General features: G+C 42.0%; 1 protein-coding gene across 2 annotated transcripts; it reads right to left on the minus strand.

Annotated features, from left to right (window-relative positions):
- PCNX4 (pecanex homolog 4) lies at positions 714 to 16,243 on the minus strand. Of its 2 annotated transcripts, XM_021401017.1 has the most exons (11): positions 14,652 to 16,239; positions 11,080 to 11,806; positions 10,092 to 10,271; positions 9,486 to 10,000; positions 8,622 to 8,722; positions 8,349 to 8,471; positions 7,724 to 8,087; positions 5,080 to 5,183; positions 3,811 to 4,847; positions 3,129 to 3,315; positions 714 to 2,714 (listed from the first exon to the last, which is right to left on the minus strand). In XM_021401017.1, exons 2-11 carry the CDS (start codon positions 11,766 to 11,768, stop codon positions 2,463 to 2,465), a joined length of 3,552 nt encoding a protein of 1,183 aa, XP_021256692.1. In that variant the 5' UTR covers positions 11,769 to 11,806; positions 14,652 to 16,239; the 3' UTR covers positions 714 to 2,462. The 2 variants fall into 2 exon arrangements, with proteins under 2 accessions (XP_021256692.1, XP_021256693.1); XM_021401018.1 differs by lacking the exon at positions 10,092 to 10,271 and having other exon boundaries at positions 14,652 to 16,243.

Consider the following 18,136-nt stretch of genomic DNA (forward strand, 5'->3'; position numbering starts at 1 on the left):
TTCAAGGCCACAATAGAAGTGTCTTATGCTTACCTTTACATGATGAATATTGCCATCTGTAAAGAGAGTAGGCATTAATAAGAATTTACAGCAGTGCTGGTGCATACCTGGTTCAAAAGGTAGAGCAGTTCTCAGGGGTCACATGGCCACCAGATACTGCATCCCAAATCATTCCCGCAGACAGATGAGCAGTAGCGTATGTGCTTACGAGAGCAGCAGACAAACCTGGCGTGAAGGTTCTGCAAATTCCTCATAAATCAAAGAAATGCTCCAAAACAAATGGGACAGTTCAAGTAATACACAGAAAACAACACACGTAACAGAGGCACTCAGTTTGCGATACAGACCAGGAGACTTTAAGTAGTGGTTCTGCCAAAACACAGATTCTGAAGAGAGTTACAGAAAATCGTCACAAGCACCAGGGTCACGCTGCCACACAGCATACTGGAATGTGTCAATTGGCTCAATGTATTAATGAACGAGGGGCTGCAGGACATGCTGCCTGCAGTAGCAGGGGACAGGATGTTACAACGCGCTACAGTCTGTCCGTAAACAGGAATTCTGCACATAACTAATTCTATTCCTCCATCTGGTAGCAATCGAGATCTCTGCTGGAACACCAGGGCCAGTTACCAGCAATGCTCTTCAAGGCGGCCGGGTACCAGCTGGAGAGAACCAGGGAGAGCGAGAGAAAATGGTCGCAGCTCTCTTCAGTCTTTTCTCAGCTAGTTTATTCGTTTTACAGAAGACAAAGTAGAAAACAAAAGAATGAAATTTTCTGTGAAGGTAAGTCAGTAGGAGGCATACAATGAGGCAGGGAGGTTTAAATCAGATAGAGGAAAAAGAAAACAACAACCCCAACCTTTCCAACTGGTATTAAATGTTTTAAGACGGTTTAAACATTTGCCAGGAGTAGTCCCTCTTGACAGGGAGCTGAAGTAGGTGCTCTGTAAAAGCCCCCACCAGATCTGTGTCCACGACTCCGTGTTTCCAGATAGAGAGCAAGCGAGGATTTCTGTAGTTATCAGCGCTTTGCTGTTCACGCTCCTGCACACCAAACAATCACTTTCTAAAAGCTTATTCCATTAATACTGTGTGAATTTCATCCTGTACTGTGAGAGGGTTGTACTCTGGGGTTTGATGGCTGTTCCGGTACCTCTTCTGAATTCCATTACAGGGTTTGCATACTTCACTGGTAGAAACAAACAGTTAATAACCACGTACATAGTGCATGGTCCAGTGACAAACTTGATCCAGCAGGAAAACGTCTTAAAGGTGAGAAGTAGAAGTAATACACATGCTCCGAGTTATGCAGTACAGGGTTCTCTAAACCAACACCATACCAGTTACAGAGCAGATGTGCTTTAAATTGATTTTACAGCTTAAAGAAAGACAAATGCTTACATCCTGCTCAACCTACGCCAGCAATAACTACACTGTAGCTATAGCTCTACAGAGAAAATACATGTGCTAATGACTGGTGGTAATGACCAGGATAAACTAATCACTGGAGAGATGACCCAGGCCTGTTTTAAAGGAGACCTGTAATAGTACCAAACAATTGCCAATCGTTTTAAGCTCTGCTAAGGTGAAAAAAAACAACAAGAATTCTGTCAAAGACAGAGGATTCCACCCTCAGTCATCAAGCACTCACTGCATCTGTGGAAGACTGCTTAGTGATGGGGACATAGGTTACACACAACAGTTTAAATATATACAGCTGGGTACTGGAAGAACGAAATCAAATTCATCCATTTGGACTCAAATTCCATCTGATCCCTAATCACACATGCCCACTTTCATCAGTGGGCCATACGGGTTATTAAAGTGTCAATGCAACTGTTTTATAGGAATGTCTTTGCCCCCCACAACATGTACTTTGGTAAAAATCCTCCCTTATAACTTCACGAAAGCACAGCTGGTAACTTACTACAACTAAGGAAGATCACCCGAAGGCATATATTATAACAAATACTAAAACTGAACTCAGTCCAATATAAAATGGCCAGAATAAAAAATAAATCATATAAATAGTCATATATACACTTTGGTCATCAACTCTGTGGTTGACGGTTCTACAGTGAGCTGTAACCTGGCAGTGCAAGTCACCTGTCCAACTATTACAAAGAAAAAAATCAGAACGCACCAAACACAGTTAATGATCAGAATCGTGCTGCTCTTCTCTAACCTGGAGAAGAGAATTTCAGCATCTCCTGGCTTGTCAGCCTCACAGGCAATGGTGTCTCAAATGTTCCAGCAGCAAGAAAACAAAACTTCCTGCCTGCTGAAGGTTCTGGCTAGCACCACTTCTGTGCAAATTACGTCCGCTGGTTTGGCACTGCCACCCAGCGTGATTCTCAGTCTTACTTCTAGTGTATAAATGTAGCACGAGCGTGTTTCCCAACAGGCAAATAGGAATTACCAAATAATAATCATAATAACAAGGAAGTGCTACAGACAGTCTAGAACAAAGGCAGATGCAGAAGCTCAGAAGAATAAACAGGGTAGCCAAGGGGTGGGTCTGCTGCTTGCACAGTGAGGTTTCTCAGAAGAACTGGGTGTGCCTGGATGCTGTAGCGTTCTTCATCATCATTTGTAGCATACAGCAGCTCCCAGGACAGATTTGCCCACTGACCTCGGACAGCTTCATCATTAAGCTTTCCCACTTGTACTAGCAATTCCTGGAGAGTGAGGACTCGCCCAGTGTAAATTCCCTTCAAAAACAAACATCAAAACGTTCATTACTTTCTCCGAAGAGTCACACAAGCACTACAGTTACAAGCACTGAATGAGGCTCTAAAGCACTGGGACTTCTCATGCCGTGAGCGCTCGCTGTCTACAATGGCAAAGCGCATCAACTAGTCTCCTTGATTCACTTCTTCCATTTTGGAACATAACCAGTGAATATTACAGCATATCTGAAGAACAATGCCTTGTTATTGTCAACAACGGTGATGTCAGCTCCTGTCTAGTACAATTTGGTTGCACAGCCTTCATGTTTTGGAACAAAACAAAGAAAAACCAAAAAGCACACGCGAAACACGTACAAACAAAACAAAGCACCAGACAAACCACAAAACAGTGGAAAAGAAAACCAAGCTTTGACATCGCTCGCTAGTAATTCTTACCATATTTCGATCGTGCCCCAAAGAAAAAAGGTATGGCTTTTCTTGGAGAACTGCTTGCTGCCACTCCAGATCTGACACCAGCCCAATGTACCAGTCGTTCTCATATTCTTCCAGATAGTTAACGAGCTCTTTGAAGTTCTCAACTGGACCCAGGCTTGCTTTGTCAACCATGAGTTTAAAAGTGTATCTGAAAGGTACAGAAAGACATCCAGTAAGTACTGCTGCAAAAGAGGGGAGGGAGGAAGCCTCTCAAGCAGTACTAACTTTGTCAGTTACTTCTTGATAGCTGAGTAACTAGCAGTTAGTGGGCACACGCTTTTAGCTCACCCAGACGTAAAGCACATTAGCTGAAACATCTTCCATTCACCTCAAACACTGTTAGCCCTGCCTGCTAATAGAAAGTGCCAAACATTTAACTCCATCACAATTCTCCTAGGTGATGTGGGCAATGAAAATGGGTTGAATTTCAAGCGCTGGAAGCAGCTACAAGCAGGGCATGAATAAAGAAGGAAACTCCATACCACAGGCTTTGTGGCCCTAGGTCATGGGCAGTATTTACATAGAAAGAAGCTACGAATACCTTTAAATGAGATGGTTTTAAAATGAACTACTCTTCGCAAACATTCAAACTTCAGTATCCCTTATGTCATTTTTAAAATCTGAGGGAATATCTTGCGTTTACCTGAATGCTTTTAATGCAAGTTGGAATAGCTCTGGTTTGCCAGTCAGCCAGTCCAAACCTACAGACCAAGGAATACCACCAGTGTACGCTCTGAACACGTGGCTCGGGGCAGGCACGGTGTTATCCAGGCCAAACAGACCAAAACAACACGACAATACACCGTGGACGTATAAGTCTTTCAAAGCTTTATCTTTCATAAGGTCATCAAGTAAATTGGAAGGCTTGTCCTTCAGGTGAAAAAAGTCCAGCTGACTCAAAATGAAATGGTACCATTCTTCTGGAAACTTCTGCCTCATTTCATGCACTTTGGAAGGAGGCACCGGAGCCGTTCTCCATTCTTCAGGGATGCTCAATAGCTCTGAGTAAGAGCAACTAAACTCAACCTGAGGTACAACTTCCTGCTGTTTTCCTTTGTCTACAGCAGGAAGCCCAAGCACAACAGCCCTGTGTAATTTATCTTCCGGCAACATTTCCTGCGGGACACCTTGGCTCTGTGTTTCTACAGATCCTGGAATAGACAGACGCGCTTTTGGTGTCATTCCCAAACCTCGAGGTTCTTTTCTGTCTCTCATTCTGCCCCTGGGTTCGAGATCAAAAATGTCACTATCATCAGTCCAGTCCTCAACTGTATCAACGCTGAAGCTTTCTTCATCCCTCCGAGGCCCGGGTGCTTCTACTGCACTGCTGTGCTGCTTTCCTGCAAATGGCCCTTTCTTGTTCCTGTCTGCACTGCCCAGGGTTTCCCATGCTTTTGACTTTTTATAGCAATACTGGACAAGCATCCATACAAGCACTTTAATGAAATCATCTTTTAGATGCTTTAAATTCTCATGGGAGTCAATTATTCCAGATAACACATTTCTGGCATCAGAATACAGTCTCACAGGTAGAACAGTACAAGGAGTCAAAATGTGTCCAAAATGGTGATTAAGAGAGAGAATCTTCGTGTGCTCCTGATGTTCAAAGGCCATTTCGAAAATCTCATCCACTCTGTGAGCTTCAGCAGCATGGCAGGATGTTTCCTGCAGCTCCAGTCCCTACAGCAGAAACGAAAACAACTTGGTTTTAGTCTTCACCAGTCCATACCCTCTGTTTGCTCGCAACATGCTAGGCATGTCAGCTGCAAGACTAGTTAATACAGATGTAATGTTCATCTTAAAAAAATTGACTGTAACATCAGGTAAATCAGTTAGGTTGTTCTACAGTTATACGGCAAAATCTTTGCATGATTCTAAAACATTCAAAAGTAAATCCTCAGCATGCCTTTACCTTAATATTAACGCCACAGTAAGTGAAGCCTTTTTCCAGCACCAAGATCCACATCAGTCTATCCTGAAAACGGCACAAGTAATGCGATCCAGGTAGAGAGAGACCTAGACAAGAAAAGAAAAAAAAAGAAAAAACCCAAACCAGCTGTGGTATTACCGTAGCATTGTATCAGTGAAAGCCTTTTCTACATGCCAGCTAAGGAACTCAATTGCCTACACAAAACATCAACATAAAAGTGAATCAAAACTGGCCAATTAGTACCACAGAACCTTAAATGAAGTAGCTGCAAAGCTCGATCTTGACGTTGTGCTACTATCTTTGGAAAAGCTGTGGAAAATTGGGAAAGCCTTACAGAACGGCAGCATTACAGTATTCACACTGGACCAGGGTTAAGCAACCCCACCCTCAATTCCCTCTGTGGTCTTCTGTGACTGAAGATCACCTCTGGCTGCATTTCCAAGCACACTGTTTCCACCAATGTCACATGGAGATCTAAAATTCTTGAGACTGTTGAATACAGTGAATCACCCTCTAGCATACAGGTATCTCAATGCAGATCACAGTGAGCAGGGCCAAAGTTTATTTGTTAAGCGAACAAGAAAATTCTAAGTCAACGGAAGTTGAGTTACTACCAGGTCCTGAGTTAATTTGTCTGTATTACAGTGATTAAAAAATATTATCAAGGATACAAAACACAGAGTTTAAATCATTCTGCTGAGGTTGGGAGTGGCCATTGATTTCCTTGAGGGTAGAGAGGGTTTGCAGAGAGATCTGGAGAAAGCGGAGGGCTGGGCAATCACCAACTGCACGAGGTTTAAGAAGAGCAAGAAAAAAAATTAAAAATCAGATGTCGTAAGTTCAACATCACCAAAAGTAGTCATGAAAAACTGACTAAAGTTTGAAAATTAAGTTCTGAACAACATCAGATCACAGATCAAATTCAATAATACTCTAAAATCTCATAATGTGGCAATCACTGTGAAAATTACGCAGCTTATGCCCAAAGGCAGGTTAGTAGAGAGAAGCAATATGTCTATTTCAGTAGAAGAGGCAACGCCAAACTTCCTGTCACCTGGTGGTTATAACAAATCTAAGTTACAAGCACTACCAGCTCCTCCTGTGCACTGGTGCTGTCTGTAAGTCTGGTGAGGTACCCTGGCTGCAGTTTATGACTTGCTTCTGCTCTCACTCACATCCAAGTGGTCACTCACTTCCACAGAGAATTTCAGTTTTAGAATGTTGTTAAGATGGAATCAGTGAATCCAACCATTAAGCTGCAGTTAAAATTTAAGTAACCTTTTCTATCCCAATGAGCTAATGAAGTGCGTTTTCTTGCTAACATTTTGCAAAGACTTTAATATTTTTCTTACTAGCTGTTAAAAGCTACTAAAACTTCTTTACATAGAAAAAAGTACGGCTTTAAATTAAAATAGAGACACACAAGGTGGTATGTCTTCATATTTTAACTCATCTGAGAACACAACATTTCTTCTTGCTTGAAGACGTTCATTCACAGATCTTCCCATTAAAGAGAAGACACTTTTTCCATCAAGATTAGTGTTTTAAATTATTTAACCTGAGGCATACATGCCATCAAAGTCAGAATGGCCATAGAGAAAATATAATACACACACACAGAGGCTGATAGACTTGACAATGAAATGTCTCTCTTCTTTACAGGAAAGAAGCTTCCCCTCTTTTTTTTTTTTTTTTAACATCTCTAACTATACGAAAACTGCAGCAAATATTTCCTAGTAAAGCAGTTGTATTTAATCCTCACGATAGAGTGATTAACTTCCACTCTCTTTAAATATCAGCCATTTTCTAAGAGGCTTATGTAAATGTTTGTCTTTCGTCAAAGGGCAACGAGCTTGTGATTATTTATGCTACGCAAAGACTGCTTGTCTAGAAAATGAGCTTGCAATTTTAACAGTTATTCTGTCTCCAGCTGGGAAAAAGCAGCAGCATTTCTTCCCTTTTGTTTACATAAACCTGTGAAATACCTATCAGTATGTCCTTCATAGCTTTAAGATGAGAAGTGTTGGTACAACCTTACCCTGACTGCCCGCACAAGATATGACATTAAGTCTCATCTGGTCTCAACTGTTACTACTAGTGAAGTTACACCATATATCTTACAGACATTCCATCCATATTCATCCTATCTAATTAACATAACCAAATTAGTAAAACCACCTTCTAGTCCTCAAATAATGGGATTGATGAAGAGGAAGGCATGCACATACACAAACACAAAGAGTGGGTTGACACCTCCTTCTCCCCACTGTCAAGAGAACTCCTCAGTTCACTGTCTCTATATAGGTGGGATGAATTCATGCCATCTTTTTTGTTCAGTGTAGAAAAATCAAGACTGATACTGCTTCACTGCCACTTTGTTTCAACTTATTTCCTTATTTTAAAGGCAACAAAGAGAAGTATTTCCTTAAGAGAACCTAAGAAGTAGAGCGGTATGAGAAGGATGGGAAGTAATCACTTTTTCCTCAAATGAAAAATCTGAGTATCGGGTTTAACCCACGCATTTGAAACGTGCTGTCAACCAGATGCTGATTCTGCCATTCTCCAGCAAAATCACATTTCTCCAGGTATTAATTACATTCCATCACGGTGTAGCTGCCATACCTACCTAGGCTACCAGCTGCTAATGCAGACTGCAGAGCAAGAGCCAGGCTTGGAACCATCTGCTGGTAGTACACCGTGTCAGAGCAAACACAACCAGTGGCACCCACCGGTCCTGGCCAGCTTCGGATCGGCCTAGGAAACCCAATCAGAAATACCGGCAGCGTGAAGAGAGGCAGCAGTGGAGAAGAAAGGAGCGCAGAGACGGCGATGAAGATCAGCAGGACTGGGAAGAAAACCACATTCAGCGTGATTAAGGTGGCGGCAGATTTACGGCGTTGTTTTTTCTCTGTCCATGATGTCAGAAGAATGGCTATGGCAAACTGCAGCTTTGAGGCAAACTGAAGCAGTCGATCCCGTAGGATACCAACCTGCAAGACACGTACAACGCGCGTATGTTTATTTCTAATTGGTATCACAGCACATTCAGCACTGCTAAAACTGCCTTATCTCGAATAATTTTAAGAAAATGAAGGGTGATTATCATTGACTTTTATTAGAGTGCATGTCTTACTACACAGCTTTTTAGTCTCTGCTAGATCCCGGACTCCGTACATCTCTAATAGGGGATGGCATGGAAATAAAGAGTTTAAATTACAACTAAGTGCTAAAATATACATTATGACAATTACCAGCAACAGTCTGATTCCCGTATCAAGGCTCCTGTTCCACCATAGGTCTGGACTGAACACCAACATTTGTGCTATTGACACAACCACGATGTCCAGCAGGGCATTTTCTGTATTCTGCCATACCTAAAAAAAAGATATGTTAACCTTACATTTTAAAAATGTGCTTAATTTTTCTCTGCTTTCTTGACCTGGAATATTTCTTCCAAGTCATCTTCATACTTAAATCATGCTAAAGAGAATTTCTTAGGCTAACGTAATTAAAATTTAAATTACCATCCTAAATATTCTTGTGAATCCGATGGAAACAGACACGGAATGGTGATTTTGTAGTGAACGGTCTAGTGACAGGAATGCTATCATAGCAAACGGAGACACTGAAATGGAAACGAAAGAATAATTGATCTCCTTTCAAAAACGTAATTAAAGTTTACAGAGGTAAGCAGTCTTATTGCAGAATAGAAATCTTAAGTGTAAAAAGAGAATTCCTTCTTTCATTACGGCAAGCTCCTCTTTGTATTACACTTCCAAGACATTAAACAACATGTTTGCACTAATGGTAATGCAAACATTTATATCGATGCTTGCTTTTCACTTGTTAAAACTTTGTTTGCTTCCCTGAAGAGAAGGGAATCATTCTAGGTCAATCCACTTCCCCAACCTGGCACTTGTTTATGAAATTAAATGAATTTAGGTCAAATTTTGGTTCCTTCAAAGTAAACAAATTTGCCCCCGACCCCAGCAGAAAGGGGCCTGCTCTGTTTGCTAGCAAATTCAGTAAACCTGAAGACTCTCGAATCACTTTTGATTCCAAATACATTTTTTAAAATCGAGAAAAGCCATTTTTTTTTAAAAGTGAATACCAATGTTTTAACTAAAATCATTTAGAAGGCCTTGCTGGAATTTTAATAATCTCACCTTTTAAAGTTTACCCCTTAAATTAAAAAAAACTGGAAATGACTTTCAAATATTCTAAACCCGTATCACCTCAATGCACAATTCAGCAAAACAACAACAAACAATTCCAGCTACTTGGTTTCTTAGTTCATTCACAGAGTCTTGCACATACAGTAATTCTAGTGTTGTGTCAATCTTCCTATAATCATCATCTAACAAACAACAGATAGTGCGTATTCCTACCTAGTGTTAGTAAAATCCTCCTGACAACACCAACTTTCATTAGCCTTCTTTGCTTCTCCATGAACACAGTCACAGTCCTGATATCCTTGGGATAAAAGGGGTTTCGGAAGGTTCCAAACAAGTACACTCTCTGAATCTCTCTAAGAATCCACATAGTTACAAGTAATACGAGCAGAATGTAACTCACTACAGCCTGGGGACTGGCCTTGGAAAACGATGAAAAGCCTGCAAACTGATGCAGCAGGCTAGCTTCTGTGAGAGCAAGTGTCAGTACAGTCAAATAAAAAATAAACTCCCTCCACCCGAGCTGTATTCTAAGACCACTACGCATATCTTTAGATTTGCTGGAGGCTAACCGGCTGCTCATGGTGTGTTTGAAGGCAAAACCAATCTCGCTTAGGTTAAGACTCAGTATGAACCCAAATCCAGTCATGAAGAGGATCACACCGAGAGTGCTGGGAATGAAATACGACGCTATTGCTGTTCCAGCAGAAATGAGAAACATTACTAACAACCTGTGAAGGAGAAAATAAAAAAGATTTGCTTGAAAAGAAAAAGGTTATAAACAATACTGCTACACTTTATCATTATGTAAACAACATTTACTTTGTGTTACTTGACATAGGTGAACCTCCTAGTCCAAACTCCAACAGTTGTTCCATTCCCCACAGAAAAAGTGCGTCAAGCGGGGGCAGAATTCCCATTGCCCACAAGAACGGCAGACAAAGAAATACGACGTGCAAAATCTGGTTTGCCTGCTCTAGAATGGGCGCGTTGACAGCAAACCTGGAAAGAAGAAATGCATTTGACTTTTGCAAAGGAAAATGTAGGTGCTGTGTGGGAAGGCTTTTTGCTGAACATATCTTCTGACTAACTGATATCATTATCGCCTGACAAGGAGAAACAATGCATAAAGTAAAAGTAAAAGCACTCTGCTTTAAGAGATTCTACAAATATTTCAGCTAAGAGATTCACCTGGAAAGTCAAAATAGGAAACAGTCCCCCATCTGCAGAATGAGGTAGTCCTCAAATATTACAAAAGCATGTAAAAACCTAAGTTTGAAACCCATGTGTCAAACACACAGCCAAGTTCACGTTTGCTTATCCACTTATTAAAAGCCAAATTCCTGGTAAATTTAGCCTTTAATTTACAGCATTCCACAGTGACTTTGGAGAGATTAAATTAGGAAACACTGCAGGACAGAATTTGAAATCAATCAGATATTCCTGAAGTTTGCAGTGTTTATATCTACAGTTCCAGATCAGGAAAATATTTTTGAGAACATATCCTTTAAAAGGATTTGATGCGAATGTTCTTGTACAAAAAATACCAAAATTGACACTGGAGAAGACAACTGAACTGTTCCTAACTTACATGCTGCTCAGGGTCTTCCTAACTTACATAGCAAAGTACAGCAATTTAAGAACAACCTTTTACACATGATGTAGAGCATCAATATCTGACACACAGTTTTCTACCTTCTTCTGGACTTCCTACAGTTGATTAATTTCCCTCAGAAGAATAATTTCATCTTTCTCATAAAAATATATATACACTATTGCTTTAATTAGCAAAACGCTGCATCAAGTTTACCTGTGTGCAAGATCCACTGCAATAAAGACAAAAATATAGAAAGGTCTCATCAGAGCGGTGATTTCATAAGTATCCAGGGCTTGGAAAGTAGCAGTCTCGGTAGCTGTATTTACAATTAACGAATACTCTGCTATGCATACAGTCACCCATCCAAATACAAAGACCATAACAGTCCCTCCAATGTTGTTATATAGCAAGGTTATTCTGTTTGGCAGCAAATACCAAGTTCCCAGCCCGCACAACACCCCTGCCAGAAGCGAGTGAAATACAGTGTTGATTATATACTTCTTGCCAGGAATAATAAATTTTACTGTCTCTGAACCTACACAGCTGGAAAATTCAAACTCATCTTCATCTGTTAGAGCATTCTGGATTTGCATTCTTTCTACCGTCACTGTTTTCTGTTTTGCATATAGATTGGCCATCTGAAGAATAAGCGCAGTGACAAACATCAGTCCTCCTGAAAGTGCTGCGGTATAATAGTCTTTCATAAAGCCTAATTGGTACAGAAGCGTTCCTACTCCTCCCAAAACCCATGGCATCAAGAAAAGAATGATCTGATTCACGTATACGTAAGGGGGGGCACAATAGCCCAGTTTAAACCGGGGACCTCCCAGCACAGTCTGTGGAAAGCGCTTCAAGAAAAACTCTTGCTTGTAATCGTTGAGCAGTGGTACATCTGGACCCATTCTTATTACTCAGGAATGCTGGATGAATATCATTTTTCCTGTAAGAGAGCAGAAAGAAAAAGGAAACATTACTGAATCTTACTCAAAACTGAGACAGGGAGTTCTTTCGTCCTATTTTCATTTACCAAATTATAGTGGAATTCTGATGTGTTAATATCAGAACGTGTCCTACAGCATCTGGAGATCTTGCTACTAGAATACAACTAATAAGCAAACACCTAGAATGTGAATAAGACCATTTTAAATTAAAGGACATGTTAACGATCCAAAGCTTCAGGCAACAGATCATATAACCTGTTCTTGGGAAATGAGAAAACCGCTCATCTCCACACCAGAATGTCTGCCTAAAACGGATTCCTTTTACACCTAGGCCAATTCCAGTCCCATCTTGCTATGGAGCTCCAGTTTCCATTAACGCTGTTAGAGATCTTCATGGACAAACAGAAGAGTCACTGACTTGGGCGAATAATCACATAAGCGCAAGTATCCAGTGACACTTGAAGTCCCTATAAAAATCAAAGCGCTATGAAATAAACTGTAAAAAATTCGTAAAAACCTATTTTTCTCACATCAGCACTTTTAGTATCTTCCCTATGTTGCCACAGAACAGCACCTCACTGTACAAAGCACCACAGGAGACAGACAACAAACACTTCACTTTCTGCCCCCTAAAACATATAAAGGAAATAAACTCAGTAGCTTTCCATGCACTGATTCTGCACAACTCACATCTTCCTCATGTCAGTGGGGAAAGCTGAAATAAAGGAAAAAACCTCCCTCTAAACCTTTACAGTGGATCATCACATAAGAGCCAGATGCAAATACTCACTGAGCGCTGTAGAAATAATGAAGGTAACTCTAATATTCAAATATAATCAAATAATCTCAAATAATTTTGAGACCACTGGTCTCAAAAGCAAAAACCCACAGATGTTACTGGGAGATGCTAAGAAGTACAAACACTCAAAGACACGGGGTAGAACAGCATTCTTATGCCTCCCAAAGCAGAACAACGCATGCAACGCAAAAGTAATTCATTAATGAGAATGCTTCTTAAAAAGAGATGCTGGATTGCCTTGGGAGATGTGCAAGTGTTGAAATTTTGCCTTCCTTCTGCTGGACATGTATAATCCAATGAATACCTACTAGACCTCATTGTTGATGCAGTGAAATACATTGGCCACCACGGGCTTCTCAACCACTGTGACGCCTTCCTTTCAGAATACTGAATCCTCTTTTTGAGGCACTTTTGAGCCCACTTCACTCCTTACATTTAAGCACGTTCTGATGGCTTGAGCAGAGGTAGTTACTTGTCATTCGGGGACTAAGTCAGAAACACTGCAAATGAGAGCGATTAAAGGCCATTCCTATGCATTAGCTCAACCAGAAGCTTGCTTTCAGGGAACACTATGCCAACACACACCCCAGTGAAACACAGGGCCCAGCATGCTTTCTCCAACTACTCTCCACCAACGCTGTGGATTATTTTTTCTTCTGAACTGTAAGAATTCCAAACTAGAGGAAAGGAGAAGGCAGAAGTCGGTGATAATAGAAAAGACACATGTTGGCAACGGAGAGGGGAATTCATTGCAGTCAGCTCAAGGATTTGAAAATCTAACAGCGACACGCTCAATTAAAAACAATTTTCTAACGTAATTTTAAAAATTTACAATTCAGCCAATCTTATTTATAAGAATACCACTTAAATGACTCGCATACACAAAAGTAAGCTGCTCCCAAAGTTAAGCACGGCAGATTTATACGTATGTGAAGGACAGAAGATGAGCTTTCAAACAAATGTAGAACCTAAAGGTGCATAAGGTTTCCTTTAAAAATAGTTTTTTGGCAGCTGTGATGTTCAGTTCCTTGTAAAAAGAGCTATTTTTGTGTCAAGCTTTAGTTTGCATTGTGTTGGTTTATATTGCCAACCAAATGTTAACAAAACATCCCTCTTACAGTTTCTGTGTAAACAATAGACATCTTTGTGTGAGACACAGAATCTACACACATAAACAATATAGTTCCACTTGGCCATCCTCCAAAACCTAAGAAGAGCCAGAAAAGGAAGTGAGTTTATTTACAAAGCCCAAGACTTAAGCTCAAGAAACATGGAAATGATACTGTCAACTATCCTCCTACTTCCAAATGGTCAGGTAACACCTTCAGACTTCCATAAGGCGTTCATGCATGTCTCACTATTTCTGCACAGAGCCCTAGCAACAAGGCTCCACGCACCAGCAAGTGTTTACAGGAGCTGGCTTCAACACACATTCCTAACACACAGGCCTGGCCCAGCGGTGACAACTCGCCTGGTTACCCAAACAATCTGCAGGACAACAGTTGGTTATCTCCAGCAAGGACTGAAGCGAGGTGGATACCATTGTAATGTGGATGATATAAGGGTTTTACCACCACAGGAACGCTCAACGCATCCTACCCGCAATATCCTATCGACGTCCATATGGTGCCCACAGAGGAACCACTCACGGGAAGCACAGGGGATGCCCCTGCCTGGGCAAACCCACGTGCACCTGTGCTAAAATCCCAGTATTCCTGCGGTTAAAGACGCAGCTCTAGGACAGACCGTTTTCCCACCGTGGGGGTGGTGGGGAGCTTCCCCCCAGCGCCATCAGGCCCCAGCTGAACCACGGAGCCATAAAGCTGGGAAGACCACGGCGGTGCCTGCAGCGGTCTGGCTGCCGGCCCGGCACGAACCAGCCGCACCTGCGGGGAGAAGAAACAACGCAGCCCCGCATCACCTCTCCGCGGTGCTCAACTCCGGAGGGGACGGGCTGAGGCGCTCGGGACGGCCGTCCCCCCGCTCTTCATCCCGGGGCCGGCGGGAGGCAGCCGTGCTCAGAGCCTCCGCGGGGCGGCACCTACCTCAGGCCCGGGCTCCGAGCAGCTCAGGGAGAAGGGGGACAAGACCGAGCCTGCGGCGAGAGGAGGAGGAGGATGGCAGAGCGCTACCCCGCACCCCGGCCCCACCGCTTCCCCGAGGGGGCGTGAACGGCACAGGCCGCAACTCGGCGCTCCTCCCCGCCGGCAGGGCGGGAAGAGGAGGAGAAGGAGGCGGTGGCTAACGGCCGCGATGCGGACTCGCCCCGGCGCCCCCTCCCCTCACAGCTGCCGCCGCCATTTTGCCGCCTGAGGGAAGCGGCTGCGGGGCGCTGAGGCAGTAGCTCCGTCGGCTGTGCTGTGTGTTCTTGCCACCCGTAACTATCGTTCTGCCGCTGTAAAACGGGATGGGAGGGCTCTCTCTAGCCGCGGCCTGCTGGCAGGCTCCCAAAGTGAAGAAAAAAGCCCACACAGGAGCTGCAGGAGGTCGCCATCCCTGTGTCTCCCACCAGCCTGGGCCCTGCTTACGCCCACTGAACAGTTCAAGAGATGGAGCGTCCTTATTAGGATTTAAATCTAACAGTATTAAAGTGTGTAACTGTATACCATAGGGTAGGAGAGCATGCGTCTACATTAATATTCACGTTACAAATTCTGAGAAACAGTTGCGTCTGTTTGAATCCCTAATAGCGTTTAATGCATTTCTATGTGCTTAAAATTCTAAATACACAAAAGGAATTCCTCTAGCGGTTTGAGTCAGGAGTGTTGTAACTTTTTTTGTAGGTTTGTTAATCTTTATTCTTCAGGGATAACAAATTGGGGTATCCACTTGGGAAGCACTACTTAAAAACACCGATTTACATTTACTGGATACTTGGTTTTTCCAATCTAATTACTGGAGAAGAGAGCAAACTAATTTATTTCTCTAAGAGTTTGAAGAGCTTCCTTGGTCATTTAAAATAAAACTTGGCAAACTGTTATAGGTCAGTTTTGCCAGCCTCCAGCTGTCTTTTCCAGATTATTGTAGTGTGTATCTCCAAGCTAGTGAACAATTCCTCTGCAATTAGTAGGAGTTCGCATCTGTCTGAGTTGAAGAGTACATAAACTGCAGACTTAGGACTTGTTTTTTGGCTTTCATCTTTTTAGTTGGCGAAAGGGCTCTTAATTCTGATCCTCCAAGTAATCTTGCATATTTCCATACTTTTTATGTTTACTTTCTCATGATGAAACTGTGTATGCTGGATGTATGTTATCCACAACTACTTTTTCATGGCTCCCTTAGAAGTAATTCCTTTAGACAGTATGGCCCTAGGCTGGCAGAAAGCCATGGACTACTTGGGAGTTTGCTTCTTTCTGGATGTCTTTATCTCTTTAAAATAAACCCATCTACTTTACAAAAAAAGTTAAAAAGTTCCCCCGTGTGAAAGATACCTATGTTTCCCTGGGGGCAAGGGCTTTTGATGGCATTTCTGAACTACTATTGATTGTGCCAGTGTAGCAGTCATCCATGTCGTGAGTTTTATCAAGTAAAGTATTAACTTTCATTCAGCTACTCACTTGTCTTGGAAGTCTCTTTCAATTGCTGTGCTTTGAGAATCTGTCACTGGTCTGAGGAGAAGGGGACAGAAAAAGAACTACAAATTGCAAATCTGCATGCTGCTTGAATCATAAGTGGCAACCCAAAATTGATTATGGGATGTTCTGCATCTTTGGTTTGACAGGGTGTAAGAGTCCTGTGGCCATGCAGACATCACAGTTGTCATTTATCCCACAGTCCACGGCCACGTAGATGTTGTGGTTATGAATGGAGGCATATTGTGTGCAAGACACGCCACTCCAGCAACACACTGCCTCTCACTGCTAGAGCTTCAGAACGAGTTGTAGCGCTTGTAGTAGTACTGAATTTGTATCGTTTGCATGCAAGCCAGTGGGTGCACTTCACCCAATCAAGAATGGTTGCCTTCATGCCCCCTAGTTATTAAGGACTGGGTTCCAGTTGCCTCCATCAGGATCTCACTGTGAAGATTCTTGTGAAATTCCTGTGATACTGAGGAGTGCATGGTTTGTATACAACATCAGCTGCTCCTATAGTGTACAGACCATTAAGCCTGCTGGTGAATCTCCCACTTAAAATGAACAAATGCCTTTTTAGCCTGTCAGTTAGAGGCTGACAATATCCACCCCCATGCTTCACCATGCTAGCAGCAAGTGATGTAATTTTATCACTGCTAGAATCACAGTGAGTGGGTGGGACTGAGCTGGGGTGCTGGAGCTAGGGGAACAGGATGGGGGTAAAATCCACTGTTCTGCAGCACAAGCCAGCTGCCAAAATGCTTCCCAAGAGCAGAGCTGAGCCTTTGGAGCTCTTACAGGTGGCAATGCTTGGACCATAGGTGACCATTTTGGAAGAGAGGAGCTTGTGAGCATGCCTGTGTTTAAGCCTGTCCGAAGTAGTAAAACTATATCAATATTGATGCAAATGGTAAAGTGCTGTTCTTAGCTTGTGCTAAGCATACTGCTATACTGTTAATTAAGCTTTGTTAGTTTGATGTCCAGTTTTTCTGACATGGGTTTTGATCTAATCTTTCAGAATTCTGAAACTCTGCTTTTTTTTCCTTTGTACGTGCAAGTACATTTAAAAAAGATTTTCATAATTTCTTTGTGCCCAGCTTCTCTAATAAGGTTGGACAGATTCTCACAGTTTCTGTTGCTAATATGATTCCTGGCAAATAGAGCAGAAGGTTCAGGAGAACAAAAGAAATGATCTAATTTTAGTAATGGTGCAGACTGAGTCTGTCAGTTTTCTCCCTCTTTTATCCTCCTACCCTTTTTGAATGTCAGCCTCTCCCAGCATCGCCTCTTTTCAGTTTGAATCTAATTCTTGTTCTTTGTCAAGGACTGGGCACGATGAGTTTTTAGATATTCCTCTGAGCAGAAGCTGTAGTATTTGAGAGGCTTATCGGTGAGATTCGGACTTGTCAGAGGTAATTTACTAAGAGTGAACCACTTCCAGTGAAGCTACTTTTGAAAGTTAAAAAGCCATATATCTGAAATTTCACTTAATGCGTATGTCATATTTATATTAATCATTTTAAATCTTAAATCAAAATCTGAGTCTAAGGAGTGTGCTACAGTGTGATAATAATAAGAGAATTCATTTGGTTTCTGAAAGACAAGAGGGTTGCATTTAGTGTTGTAGGTCAGGCCTCTGTCTAGTGAAGTTCTTTGGCCTGTGCATAATTGAAGTATGAGAATTGCTACTGAAGCCTGAACATTAAAAGTGCTCCTTCAAAGACAATACTAACGTTTTAAATTAAGTATATGCTTACAAACTTTGCTAGATTTGGATCCAGTGACGTTGTTCTGTTGAACCGCAGTCATGCTTGTCTTACTCAGCCTTTATTCTCATGCTCCTGTTTTGGATATGAGGAATAAACAGGCTGTGTTTGCAATTTGGATGATGGTAATTATAGATAGCTGATGTGCAGAACCATAGAAGAAAGCGAAGAGTAAAGAGCAACGTGGTCTGA

Source organism: Numida meleagris, chromosome 6 (genome assembly GCF_002078875.1).
Source record: "Numida meleagris isolate 19003 breed g44 Domestic line chromosome 6, NumMel1.0, whole genome shotgun sequence".
Classification (NCBI taxonomy): Eukaryota; Metazoa; Chordata; class Aves; order Galliformes; family Numididae; genus Numida; species Numida meleagris.

Coding starts and splice junctions, on each gene's coding strand:
- PCNX4 (XM_021401017.1), bottom strand. CDS start 11,768: ATGGGTCCAGATGTACCACTGCTCAACGATTACAAGCAAGAGTTTTTC. Junction 10,001..10,091: donor CCTATGTCAAGTAACACAAA/GTAAATGTTGTT, acceptor TCTCCTTCACAG/GTTGTTAGTAATGTTTCTCA. Junction 3,316..3,810: donor CTTGCATTAAAAGCATTCAG/GTAAACGCAAGA, acceptor TGTACCTTTCAG/ATACACTTTTAAACTCATGG.